This window comes from Meles meles, chromosome 12 (genome assembly GCF_922984935.1).
Source record: "Meles meles chromosome 12, mMelMel3.1 paternal haplotype, whole genome shotgun sequence".
In the NCBI taxonomy this organism is placed as follows: domain Eukaryota; kingdom Metazoa; phylum Chordata; class Mammalia; order Carnivora; family Mustelidae; genus Meles; species Meles meles.
Genome location: NC_060077.1, coordinates 79,010,332 through 79,024,685, shown reverse-complemented (window position 1 = coordinate 79,024,685; position 14,354 = coordinate 79,010,332). Strand labels below are relative to the sequence as shown.

Here is a 14,354-nt window from a genome sequence, read left to right as displayed (position 1 = left end):
CATGGATTTAATCTGGTCCAACCAGTTCTGGGTAAGTGAGGGGGCTGAGACCAGAGTCTATACCCGCTTCAAACACCACAATTCTAGGAAACGTGAACAATGATTTACTTACCAGAAAAATTAGGGAGCTCAATTCATTTCTTGAACAAGTCAACATTCCCTGTTGTTCAAACTGAACGACGACACCCACAAAAATCACTGTGACTACAACGTGGCCTCAGCTACCCCTCTAAGGCACAGGGGCCCACGACCCCCCGGGCGCGCTCTGTATTTACTCACCACAGACTCCATGTCATTCAGCGTTATCTGCTTGCCCAACATCATTTTGTAAAACGGTCTAATGAAGAAACCTAGGACGGGTGGAAAGATATGGTTCGTTTCAGAGCTTTGACAGTGCTGTGCACCAGAGCATGAAGCAGAAGTGAGGCCACCCTCAGGCTGAATGAGGGGCCAGGCCTGGCCTAGGGGAAGGCGGGGCTCAGGAAGGACACTAGAGCAGGGAGGGGTCAAAAGGCTTCTGGGAGGAGGAAAAGAGCTTCTTCAGGGCCGAGCAGAAGTCTGCAGCTCAAACCAGGCACATGAACCGGAGGGCAAAGAGCAGTGGAAGCAGAGGGGGCCAGAAGGAGACTTGCCCAGGCTGGGCACAGAGCTTCCTGGGGAGGACAGGCCAGACAGGGGGCCCGGGAAGCACACCGCCGGCAGGGGGCGCTGGAGAGTCAGGCCACCGCCTGCAGGATCAGCCATCAAGGGAAAGCCGGGTGGAAATTCCACCTGCACTTGGGGACCACTGTTTGGGCAATAATGGGGAGAAAACCAGGAAGGCGGCAAGTGGCAAACGAGGGAGACCACTCAGAAGGCTGTGCAGCCTTCCAGGGCGGGGCATGAAGGCCTTTGGCGATGGACCCCACCACCACACAGGTGGCCCGCAGGGACCCCAACGTAAGCGGGCATCCCTGGGCGCCACCTCCCCCCTCACTCTCACCGCCCCAACCCCCGGCCCATCTGATCTATCACACAGCTCTGCTACGTATTCCCAATCCTGCCGGCTCAATTACCTTCGCCGTCTAGGGAGGTAAAAGGTGGTGAAAGGAGTAAAGCAGCAGAAGGGAGGGTAGGCTGACCTCCAGAGAACAGAGGCTATGCCCATGAGGGCACTCACATTCTGACCATGCACCCGTGGGCACTCTGGCTCTTAACCCCGCAATTCCCGAGGGCAGTCTCCTTCACTCCCTGACACGTCCCTGCCCTTAAACCATACCAGCTTCTACCTGCGCACATCCTAGCCCCCTCACCCCACCGCGGTCAAACACAGCATGGTCAAACGCTCCTGACCCTCCAGCCAAGACGCCCTCTCCTGGTGCTGTGATTCTTCTGCTCCCCCCAACCAAGAGAACAGAAGTTCACTGAGGTCAGGATCCTATTTTCTACTAGATTCTTCCAGAGCAACTAAGAATGCCTTCTCACTTGGCAGAAGGTAAGTAAATGGACCTCTAAGGCTGAAATGAATCTGCATAGGCTGAAGTAATCTATGGCATGACTCCAAAGTTGCAAATTAAAATAGACTCACACACACACTATGTATGTATGTATTTTATATGTACATAAATACCGAGGGCAGTTTCCTTCTAACCGAGAAAAAAAAGGTTTACTTTCTCAACCAAAAATACGAAATGAGAGGATCAAAAATCAGCTAGCAATTACCAGTAAAAACACATTAAAGAGGAAAAGTACAGAGGGAACATCAATTATTTATTGGAATATCTAAGGTTCCATAAACACAATTAATTCCCCATGAAACCTCATTTTCTATGGTAATTATAATTTTGACCCCAAATTTTACTTTTGGTCTATCCTCAACTGTCTCATGCCCAAATTCTTCAGAAATAGGTATTTCTAAAGATTTTACTTATTTATGAGAGAGCAAGCAAGCTCATGGGCTGAAGGGCTAGAGTGAAGACAAGCGGACTCCTTGCTGAGCGGCGAGTCCTTTGCGGGGCTCATCTCATGACCTGAGCTGAAATCAAGAGTCGGACGCTCAAGCCGAGCCACCCAGGCTCTCCCTTCAAAGATATTTCTGACTCCACCTCCTCACTGATGATTTCTGCGATGCCCTCTTATGGGCGCTGCTTCTCAAGTGTCAGAACCCAGCACAGGTCTCTGCTCTAACTAAGCCTATGCATCCAGCCAGGGAGGGAGTCTGACTTCTAACTCTGAGTGCACCTTGAAATTCTTCCATGACTTATATGCTCTGAATAATAATGAGATTCTTCCGTGCCGTCTGTTTTAGCGGTGATCCCAGGGTCGAGGTCCTCATTGGTTACAGCATGGCTTTGAAATTATTTACAATCTCTTTGCATTCAAAAGTAATGATTCAGGGACAAACGGAACAATAGCAGGATATTGGATGGATTAGATCATTTAAATTAACTTTTCAATTAGCTTTTCCATCTGTCACCAAATCTACCTCTTGCTTAAAAAAAAGTTATTCTGGAAAACACAGAAAATGTGCAAATACAGAATGTTCTGTGCTTCACGCTGTAAAAAAAAAAAATTTTTTTTTTAAACTGTGCAGACACTGTTTTCGGTGCTCAAATTAGGATGACACCCGGGAAAAGGACCTCTTTCACAGCAAACCATAAAACTAATTTATCCAACTCCAGAGAATCAGTGAAACTTCTGCTTAAAATTGCGATGTGAAAGATATGGCGTCTAGTAAGGAATCACAGACAGCCCCGTCTTATTTCGGTTACGTCATGACGTCTCAGAAACTTACCATCTAGAAGTTTCCCATGGAATACTGCCAGACCAGCAACTCTTCCAATAAAAGTGAAGTAGGACAAATGGTCTTCGTTACAGAGGCCAGAGTTGGGGTTGATCTGAAGCGTGTAGTTGTCCCTTTGGGGAGGGAGAGAGGTAAAGCGCAATCGTACTTTTTTTTTAATTTTAATTTTTTGTTTTAAAGATTTTATTTATTTGATATATATAGAGAGATCACAAGTAGATAGAGAGGCAAGCATAGAGAGAGGGGGAAGCAGGCTCCCTGCTGAGCAGAGAGACCGATGCGGGGCTCGATCCCAGGACCCTGAGATCATGACCTGAGCCGAAGGCAGAGGCTTAACCCACTGAGCCACCCAGGCGTCCCAGCGCAATCGTACTTTTAAATAAGAAACTTAACAGTCCGAATTCTCCTTTGCCACCCGTCCTTAGACATGCACGGCGCACCTGCGAACACTGTACCCAACGGGAAAGCTACAGAACGTGACTTACTGTCTAGTTAGACCCGCTGTGACCAACTGAGGTCTAACAGAGCTGGTGCACATGCCCTATGTAAGTTACACCGCAAGAAACTGTTGATATCTGACTCCTTTTGCTCTACAAAAAATGTCAATTTCATATGGTTCAGTCAAGTATCTCGGGAGGATGAGGAACACCATATATCAGAGGGGCCGTGTGTCAATTCCCAATGACGTGAGTACTATATTTTCTCTGTGAGGATGAGCGCTGATTCCTTTGAGGGACATTTGGTTTGGAGATTAAAGTTTTTCCGATGGACCCAACCCTTGTCTGACCACTACTCTGCCTGGAAAGGCTCCAAGAACACTGGAAGCAGCATGTGGCTGTCTCAACAACGCCAACCCCGAAATGTTCACATGTAGCTACTCATCCGTCTTTGGTCTCAAGATCTTGAGGATCAGTGATTTTCAAACGGGGCTCCACAGAATCCCTGGGCGGCAGGGAAGGGGGTGTCTCTCTGGGAATGTGGGAGAGAGATAAGGGTCTCGCCTCCCTACCCTGCCCTCCACTTCAATGGTTTTTATCAATTTCACACAGCAGGCTTTCTCATGGGACTTGGGAACAACAAACAAAAAAAACCAAAATGGGAATTCCTGGCTAGAGCAACCGAGGAGGGCGCTGAGGCTGCCTTCCAAAAGAGCTCTCAGGGGAGCAGCACCAGGTAGATGATGTAGGAGAACCCAGGTCCCCTTATAGCACAGGCTGCTCTTCAGCAAGGTCAAGGACTATTCTACTGGGGCCTCAAGACTAAACCTAGCCTAAGTCTCTGGAGACTCCACAGCCTGGAAGGAGGGCCTGGCTTTGTAAGTCGTGCGTGTTTGATTCCTGAGAAAGCAACTAAGTCTGTCTCAGTTTCCATGTTTGGCGAAGATGAAATCCTAATATGAGGGAGAATCTGTTTCTTCCCTTACAGAACCAAGACGGTGCTCTGGATCCTAAAGAATGGGTCCTCGAGGGGCACCTGGGTGGCTCAGTGGGTTAAGCCGCTGCCTTCTGCTCAGGTCATGATCTCAGGGTCCTGGGATCGAGTCCCACATCGGGCTCTCTGCTCAACGGAGAGCCTGCTTCCCTTCCTCTCTCTCTGCCTGCCTCTCTTGTGATTTCTGTCAAATAAATTAAAAAAAAAAAAAAAATCTTTAAAAGAATGGGTCCTCGAAGTTCGAATCATTTGCCTTTGAGTAGCAGAACTTCAGAAACTCTCCTTGTTCCCGACGTGATGATGAGTTTCGGAATTCTGACCCTGACAAATCCTCCCAATCTAGCACAGCATTACTACTGAAAACTGCCTCTTGTTCCTCACCAGAAGTACCCAGCCCATTTTCCATTTTGATTACGTGAACCCGAATGACAAGGGAAAAACCACTCTTAGGTGTTCACAGAGTGCATTACTTCACCATGTGGAGTGGGAACCCGTTCAGGACTTACGGGGGGGTGGGGGGATTTCTGAAATCGGCAGTGTTAGTTCGTCCTGTATGACTGAGCCACTCATTCTCCCATTAAGTTTAAATTCATTATCAATAAAACCCTTTTTGGTGGGGAGGGAGCACATTCTGAGTGCCCCCCGCATACTTACGTGGCAGAGTACTCAAAAAGCCCATAGTAGGGGTTGAACATCTCTTTGGACAGTAGGAAGAACCACTCTCGGGCCACACCCCCATAGTCAAGACCTTTCTCCGATTCAAATTCGATCCACAGTCTAGCTTTCAGAACATCTGGTCTTTTCACGGACATAATTCTCCGATAGGACTCTTCAAAGATGTTATTTCTGTGAAGCTTCATTTCAAACCTATTTGGAATATCAGCCTACACGAAAGAAGAAAACAAGCACGTAATCACACGGCAAATACGCATCCGACTTTTGAACAGAGAAAAACAACAAAGAGTAGAAATGACAGCGGTCTTCAAATAAGCAGAGACGAAGGGCTCCACTGAGAGGCCCTCCTTCAGGGATCTTCCTCACACACACAGCACACGCCCCACTGTGTGCAGCCAAGATACACAGAGAGTGTCCCAGCAGCCATCAGACAGAGGCACAACAAACTATACAGAGCAGAATCTGGACAGTCATTCTCTCCCCCTTTCGTAAATAGCTGGGAGGCACCCACCCACCCACTGGCCACTGAAATATGGTCAACTCTCCATACTGCTTCTGTCAAAGAAAGGGACGGTAGTCCAGGTCATCAGAACCCACAAAACCATCCCCATCTGGCCCAGCTGAAACCCTTCTCAACTCTGGCCGGGCCTCCAGCTGGTCGGTGTGATCCATGATGCCTACAGGCTAATTCTGCTGCCACGAGAGTCGGGCCCTCGAGGATCACGCCAGGTTGTGGGAAAGCATCGCAAAGGTCACAGTTACAGAACGTGACCATGAACAGGCCCTTAAGGGAAACTGTGAATCACTGCTGCCTGGAAAAAGGAAGACCAGTGTTCGCCTTGCCCCGACAGCAGACACCCTGGCGGGAATGCCAGAGCAGGACAGGCTCTTATCCAGAGTCATCCCTGGCCACTGGGGGACATGCAGGTTACTCACAAAGTAACACTGACGATTTCCCGTATGTGTTACAGAGCCACTGCAGAAGCGGTTCTCCGAGGGCTACCTGCATCAGCACAATGGAAGGGAGAAGACCCGAAGTGGGAGCTCCCGGCGCAGAAACTGCGTCTCATGCTCCTGTGTGTCCCCAGTGCCTTGGCCATCGTGGGGACCCAGAAGAGAGGCATCGACCGAGGCCACAGAGCAGGAGAGACCAAGATGACACCTGGGCAGACTGGGGTGAGGGAAGCTGTGCCTAATACCGTCCTCTTCCCGAGGGGAGGAAGCCAAGAAACAGCGGCCGGGGCAGAAATTACAAGCGCACACACTGAAGGAAAACTGATGGAGTCTGTACCAGAGAGGTGCCGGCAGACAGAAAGACAGAAGACACAGTGCTGAAGCCCCAGGGCGGGGGCACACGGCGACAGGATGGTGTCAGCGAAGTGTAATACTGTGATTTAAAACGTGAACTGTAAACACCTCACAGGGTTTCCCACTGAGAATTTTAATCTGAAAATTATACTCGCTCCTAACATGCCAAATATTATAATATGGTAAATTGTATTTGTGTTGGGGCGCCTGGGTGGCTCAGTCGTTAAGCGTCTGCCTTTGGCTCAGGTCATGATCCAGGGTCCAGGGACGAGACCTACACTGGGCTCCCTGCTCAGCGGGGAGCTTGCTTCTCCCCCTCCCACTCCCCCGCTTGTGTTCCCTCTCTCGCTGTCAAATAAATAAAATTTTAAGAAAATTATATTTGTGTTATACATATAATTAAAACTATACTTTTGAATTGGGAGGGAAGGATGGGAACATTTTTCTGAGTAGGGTCGGGTTTAATGACAATCACTGTAGGCTTCTCCGCATATTCCGAGTAGGTCCCAAATTATTTTATATCCTATTAAAATCATTTCTACCTTGTTATGTATTATGTAAGACATTACCGTTCAGGTGATTTGATATGTAATACTAAGTCAGTCTTCACTTACCAGGTCTCTTAAAAAGAAAATTCAGACGGAAGATCCAGGTGGATCAAAGTGCAATGGGAAAAGGAAGGTAATTGTTTCTATGTACACATAACGGTAACACACGAGTTGTTCTCACTGAAGTCACTTTGGTCACTTACAAATGACTAAAACAGCATTTTTGGAAGACATGTTACTCACAGGTTTCTTTAATTTCTTCCTAAAGTAGTCATATTTCTGCTTAAATTCTCTGGAGTAAGGAACAGCCTGGAAGATAAATTTATAAATATAGATAATATAAACAAATACACTTGAAATTTTATGTATACTGAGCCAACCAACATTCACAGAATTTCACAAATCATAAACCTTAAAGTTCTCACTCTCCATATTATCACTGAAATTTATATAATGTCTACATGGGAAAGTGCTAGAATTGACTGAGGCTAATCAGCATTGTATTGGGGGGGAAGGCTTTCACCTCTGAAAACAACTGTACTGATATTCAAGAAATCATTTTTGGGGATTTGTCACAAAAAGCAAAGCACTGTCCATGTGACTTTGGTCTAATTGGGAGTCAGGGTGTAACCTTTTTGTTGTAAGTTTAGGCAGAAGTTACTGGTTATGATTCCTTAACACAAAACCCCAAATGACCTATGTGGTCATTTTGAAAAGACTAATCATGCTTTTAAAAACCACGGGGAGGAAATAAAATGACAAGGAAGGCCAGTGACCAGATACTCTTGTCCAGGGATTTAAAACCAGGTAGACAGCATTCCGGAAACATCTTTGGTTTAGGAATCAGAAGGTTGGCCTCTTACTAGTTAGTAGTCTTGGGCAGGGATTTCTTTAAATCTGGAACGGCTTATCTAGGAAGCAGAGTGATGGTACCCAGGGGGTTCAGTAACTAAGTTAGCGATCATTTTACTCAAAAGTTCTAGAATCTCTCCTGGCGAAGTAATAACATTTTAATGTAGTCATTTATATTCTTTACTTGCGATGTTGTAAAGTAGCTTACGGTATCGGAGAGCCAGAGCCCTGACTTCAGGCTCCTGAAAAAGCTTCTAATTTTTTTTATGAAGCAGGAAAGATTGGCTTTTGCACACACATGGACATAACTAGGACAAGCTTCGTACTCAGAAAAACTCATTGCTTTTTCACAAATAGTATGAATTTGGGCAAGAACAGTTTTGCCGATATCATTTTGGACTACGTTAATAAAAATACACTGATCCTTAGTAAAGTGTCTCCAGACTCCAAGCCTACCACCACCTTACACTTTCAGAAAGAGGAGAAGTGAGGAACCAAAGCTTCCCTCCTTCATACTATTTTAAGACACAATCACACAAACAAGAAGCCAAAACAAAAATAACCACTCTTACAGAAAACAATAATCATGTCAGTGCTTTGCTTTGTAGTTCAAGACCAATAAAGACAATGTGTTTATGCATCCTAAGGACAGTCTAAGGACAATTTAGGGTACCTGGGGTCTGTTCTGAGGTTTTAAAAGCCATTCTTCATTTGATTTTCCATTGAGCTCTAGATCTGACCACCTTATCATACTTATTTTGGGCCCTGTTTAGTCGGATGATACCACGTATGAATGTCCTGCTTCTAGAAAAGGCAGAAATTTTGCCAATATCTGGACAACCACCAACATAAGGGAAAGGATCCAATGTTCTGACATAAGCCAATGAAGACATTTTCATGTTTTGGGCTTTACTAACACTAGAGCCCATTACAAACTAAGATTTCCTGTATACTCACTGTTTGGTGGTTCCTTTACTGAGCCACTCAACAGACATTTCTTGAGCACCTATGACGTGCTGGGCATCTAGGGAAGTAATGCTACCTCAACTAATGATTTCTTTCCCTGTTCCCTCCCCAGGCTTGCAAGCTACTGTGTGCAATAGGCAGTAGGAAATACATGAAGAGTGCTGAATGTACTGAGGAAAAACGGAGAGCTCCCAGTAGGCTACTTGGTATAAGTGGTCAGGGAAGGCAGCTCTGAGGAAGGGACATCTGAGCAGAGTGACAGGAGGGACTAAATAGTGACAGAAAGCAGTGTGTGTAGTCTCGAGAAGGAAAGTGTTTAGCCGATGCTCTTAGCTACGCTTAACAGTGACACAGGGAAAGTAACGCTGAACAAAGGCAGGCCCTTCCACTGCCTCAGGCCAGCTTTAGCGGACCTGACTTGTCAGGCAGAGCCCCATGCCAGCTCGCCATGTGACCAACTCTCCTGACTACAGAATTTCTTCACAGTTAAGAAGAAAGGGACCAGATGCACTTTAAGGCTCTTCCATTTCCAAAAATCTGTGATCCCCAGCTCTTTTTGGTTTTGTGTGCTCCCTGAAAATGTTGAAGAAAGGCTTAAAATTCAAGTTCAAGAGTCTTAAATGACAGGGAGGGGGAGGGGATGTATTTTAAAACATTGCCCCCAGCTTGTGCTCTCTCTTCTCCTGTCTGCCTTGTAACTGGGAGGTGCTGATTACATGTGGGAGGAAATAAAATGCTGAGGTATTTCTGGTCTTTCTTTCTGGGGAATGAGGCATGAAAACTGAAAAATCATTATCCTCCTCCAATACTTATCTCTTCTCTCTAGAGAGAGTTCTTATGAATAAAAAGAAGTAGAATCAGGAGGTTTTTATATTCTCACAGATGCCAACAGCGGAGCAGGACAAAAACATCCATATTGCGGAGCCTCTGAAGACAACGACAAGGGTAGGTCGGCCATGTCCTGTACTGGCCAGACAGGCCAGACTGTTTACTCCCGCTCTTGAAAATGTGGCCTCTTATTTTCTTATGTACAATCTAGCTTATAAAATAAAGCCTGCTTCAGAACTTAACGTGCCTGTTGACTCAAGCCCTTCGCTCTTTATTAAATAGGTTTCCTATTCTGAGCCAAGGTGACGTGCTGCCTTGTCGCAGAAGTTGGGCCTGAATATTTTCTGTCCATCCTAGCCCAGCCGGTGCCGGAGCTCCTTCCAGGGGAGGGCTCGTGTCCGACACGGGGGAGACTCGGGGGAGAGGTCAGCACCCCTGTCGCTCGACTTCCACTGCTGGCATTTGCTGGAACTCAGGGCGACACAATTAATTTTCTGAGCTGCTGACAAACTGGGAACAGCACCGTCTTCCCTATCTTGCGGAGGGGACCTGCTCTGAATTGTCAAAGCGGCTGATTATAAAGTTCTCAGCCGAGTGCAAAGCGTGACACAAACATGAGAGTATTCGTAAGAGCAGCAAAGCACGGACGGCACTTAACACTTGGACTGGTGAAGCCTGGAACACGGACAGCAGACTGCCTGACTGACTGACTGACAGCAACGCCGCGCCGGCCACCACAGGAAGGCACCCCGCCCCCCGAAACTGGGTATTTTTTTTTTTTTTAACTTGGGCGAAAAGAGAAACTCGAGGTTCCAGATAAGCAGAAAGACTTAAAATTAAAGAAGTGGGCATTGGACCTAGACTTGGTGCTTGGGCTGGGATTTTAATCCTCACGGGGGAGGGGGGCAGAAGCTGGCCTACAGTCTGCACGACCGAGGGAGTAAGAATAGAGTTCCCTGCTTAAAACCTCCATTCTGACACGGGGACAAGAAAACGACCCGCCAGCCCAGGAAAGTTGTAAGGAAGCTTACCTTCTGTCCAGGACCACAAACGAGAGAAAAACAAAAAGAAACAGACCTGTAATACAGTCATACTCTAAGCCTACACCAAAGTGGGTATGAAGTCCACAGTTCTAGTAACTGGGTCTGCATGATCCCAAGCTAAGAAGTTCACGGTAAACACAGGCCAGGTCTTATAAGTGCCTCATGAGGGGGCGGGAAAAAAAGGAAAAAAAGAAAAAAAAAGATGAGCGCACACACACAAATTATAAACTGAAACTGGTTAGAAACTGAACTAAACTGTACTACCATGGAGGAGAGTCTACAGACATGACATGTGGGAGATTTCAGAGATAACAGAATAATCCAAAAGAGAATATGAAATAAGCATTTTAAGAATGATCAGAGAGCTATGTATGAATTAAAAAAGAAAATAAAAAATGAAAGAGCATGACAGAATAACAGTAACTGAAAAGACCAAGCAAATTTAAGAAGACCCAATAGAATGAAGAGTAATTAAACACGGTTAATGAAGTAATAGATACAATGAACTGGGCAAAGGGTAGGTTATAAAAAGCTTATTAATAAGAAAGAATCAGCTGGGAGAACTGAGCCCACAATACAGCAATGAGATAGATACTGGGGGTAGAAGGGGAGAGGGAGAGGGAGAGAAGGAGAGAGAGAGAAGGAGAGAGAGATGGAAAACAGGAAAGCTAGGAGATTAGGAAGACAGAAGGTAAAGGTGAATCACATACCCAGGAGTTGTTAATGGTACAGATAAGCAGGGAGAATGGCAAAGATACAGTATGTGAGAAATAACTGCTGAGAATCTTCTAGAATGGAGAGAAGACAGGGTCCTCATAATGAAGAATTACAGTGGGTCCAAAGCAGAATCAATATAAAGAAATCCACACTTAGGTTGAGAGCAAAGCGAACAGTGCCAAAGTTGCAGAGAAAATTCAAAATTGCCAGAGAAAAGAAAGATTTACCCACCAGAAAAATGACAATCAACAAGCTTCTCAACAGTTGTGGAGGTCGGAAAACAAGAAAGATCTCCAAAGTTTTAGGAAAACAACTGTTAGCCAAGGCTTCTGGAGAGGTCAGATAAGCCCTCCCTTCAGACAAAGAGCTTCCCACTCTCAGACAGTGCTGCCTGAGCGGCAAGACCAACCGTGGGAGGGGGTGTTCACACACAGACCTCGCTGACTTTCAGTAGGACTGTGCTGCGACACCCCTGTTTGCACTGCTAAGAAGCTTCCAGATGATTCTGATGCTGCTGATCTGTAGACAACACTCTGAGAACCAGGAACCATACTTCATTTGGAGGATAACCTGGTGTTTAAACAGCAGGTCTAAGAACCAGTGTGGGCGAAGAAATCTGTCTACACACGCCGGAAGGAAACAAGCACCTGTCTGTTGTAGAAACGGGTAAAATACCAATGGCTCTTCGGAAAGTTTTAAAATGTTGCCGAACAATGGAGAGTGAGTGGGAAGAATGGCGTGAGAGGCCCCTCAAGTCCCACCTTGCTCAGGAGGCGAGTACAGAGCTATTACTTTTGACATGAAGTACGCTGACTGGAAACTTTAATGTAAGCACCAGAAGCACAGAAATAGGAAATACAACTTCAAAGCAAGTATAGAAAACGAAAGGAAATAAAGGGTACTTCATCAGCCTAACAGAAGGTAAGGAAAGGGGAAAAATACAGGTAACTGAGTGGGAGAAAAGACAAACCAGGGAAATACTAAAGAAGAGAGAGTGAATGTAACTGACTGATAAAGCCATGCTTGCCATCGGAGAGTCCGACACGACTGGCTTGGGTAGACAGAACGGCCAGGAAAAAAAAAAGCAGTGATGGAAATGGGTAATCTGAACATCGTATGCTTGATTTAATGGACATGTAAAGAACTCTATACCCAACAAAGACAGAATACACATTCTTTTCAAACACAAAAGGAACATTTATAAAAAATGGCCAAGCTGCCAAGGAGGTTTCAAATATCTGGTAATCAATATTCCATAGATAATATTCTCTGACCACAATGCTGTAAAATTGGAAAATTAGTAAGAAATGGATAGGCAAAAACCCTTCCATACTCTTAGAAACGAAAAGCACATTCTAAATAGCTTGTAAGTCAAGGAGAGAAAGAAATCATGGAAATTACCAAATATTCAGAACTGAATGACAACAAAAGCCAGCTGTCTGTATTAAGTTGATAATTACCTAAATATACATGCTCTTCCTGCAAGAAGTATCCCTATTACTAATGAAAGAGTAAAATAAGGCTCTTTTGTTAGTTAAAAAAAAAAAAAAAAAAAAAAGGATCTTTCTTTGGGTCAAATTTACTTGGATACATGATGCTAAATAATTTTCAACACCAGTAAGAACTAACAGCGTTTGAGTAAAGGTAGATGACCAGTTGAGTGATAGAGATGTTTCCAAAGGCTTCAGAATTACGTCAGAAGGCCTCTGCCACTTGAAAACCGCACTGCTTCCTGAATACCTTGTTTGTCAGGATGGAGAAGAGAAAACAGGACTCTAACACCTTATCGTGACTGTGAATGTATCAAAAGGAAGCCATGGTAGTAAGCCAGGTGTTGAAGTCACATAAAAAGCAGCTGTTTTAACTGAGGTATGATTGGGCACTTGGCGTTACACAGTAGCAAAGGAGCTGAACAAGGCCAATAGACAAATCCAACAATTTAAACTAAGGGGATGTCAAATATCAAAGGTACGTTTTTGCATGGCATTACCTTTCACGTTTTCAAACGGACTTACCTTTGTTAACTGCGAACCTAATTTGAATGGAATCAGATTAAAGCCACAAAAGCAGTATTTTAAAAATACCTAACGGCCTCTTAGCTCAGCACTCAGTATGCTTTCTTTCCTTTTGCTCCTCCTCCAGTTTTTAGCAGATTCCCAAGTCTGCAATGCTTTGCTGAGGCCACATGTGTCCTGTAATTCCAAATTAGCTCCCCGCACTCATATAAACACTGGCCAGAGATGCTGGTCCATTCCCTGCCGGTGACCGTGACCCACGTGGTGTTCAGTACCAAGTCCTTATGAACACAGCGCGTGGCAGGACTTTAAATGGGTGCTCTACCTAGCTTCCTTCTGCGCCCGGCGTCTACGTGGGGGCTGCGAGGAACTGAGCGGGGCGGCAGAGACGGGAGTTCTTAACTCCGCCAGCTCCAGAGGCTGGCTACAACCTCACCCAAACTTTTCCAGATGGCCCACGCTGGAAGAGAGTCAGAATACAGCTTAAATTTGTTAGCACGCATTTACCACCCTTGGCCAAAAGAAAGGACAGAAGGCTGCAGATACAGGGCTTGGCTTTGTATAAAAAGAGAGAACATTTTAATTGTTGGACCTTTAATCCACCTTTTTACAAACATGAAAAGAAAACGTTTAGTTTTGTTACCATTAGCCAAGCACTTTCTTTTCCTTGCTAGTGAAAGCCCTTCGAAAAGGCAAATGCAGTTGGATCCCACCCAGGAATTCAAGTGAGGAGGAGATGAGGGCGATTCTGAACTAGCCAAGCACACCAGGCCCCTGGCACTGGGTCAGCGGTAATATTCCAGAAATATGTGTTTAGATGCAACCCAAATGTTACACCCAAGAGTGGAAACTTGAGAATACTGACCGGACCAGTAATTGCTGGATTCTGCAGTCTTGGGTCTTCCCACTGGGTAATTTTGCTATCTGAAAATTAATGTTTAAAAAAAAAATCAGCATTTCCAATCTATTCTGTGTCAAAAATATTTTAAGAAGAATTATGCCTGGGTTTTTCAAAAGCTGTCCCCCAGAATGAGTAACTTAGCATTTCAGGGTTAGAAGAGCACCTAGTCTATACGGCAGCCCCCCCCGCCCCCAGTACTGTTTGTTAACAACACTCCATCAAAAATGCACGACGAAAGCCAAACCATCTACTCACACTGTTTTTGGCAAGAAAACCCGCCAAAATTTC

The 14,354-nt window shown here is 45.4% G+C and overlaps 1 protein-coding gene across 4 annotated transcripts in view; it reads right to left on the bottom strand.

Annotated features, from left to right (window-relative positions):
• Nucleotides 1–14,354, bottom strand: part of NEDD4L (NEDD4 like E3 ubiquitin protein ligase) — a 333,633-nt gene that overhangs the window by 20,062 nt on the left and 299,217 nt on the right. For 2 of the 4 annotated variants that reach the window (XM_046024976.1, XM_046024978.1), the window contains 6 exons: nucleotides 14,031–14,089; nucleotides 10,422–10,424; nucleotides 6,988–7,053; nucleotides 4,868–5,097; nucleotides 2,774–2,895; nucleotides 280–350 (listed from right to left, as the gene is read on the bottom strand). In XM_046024976.1, the coding sequence (XP_045880932.1) occupies nucleotides 280–350; nucleotides 2,774–2,895; nucleotides 4,868–5,097; nucleotides 6,988–7,053; nucleotides 10,422–10,424; nucleotides 14,031–14,089 (551 nt within the window). The remainder of the gene's footprint in view (nucleotides 1–279; nucleotides 351–2,773; nucleotides 2,896–4,867; nucleotides 5,098–6,987; nucleotides 7,054–10,421; nucleotides 10,425–14,030; nucleotides 14,090–14,354) is intronic. The other 2 variants (XM_046024977.1, XM_046024980.1) reach the window with 1 other exon arrangement.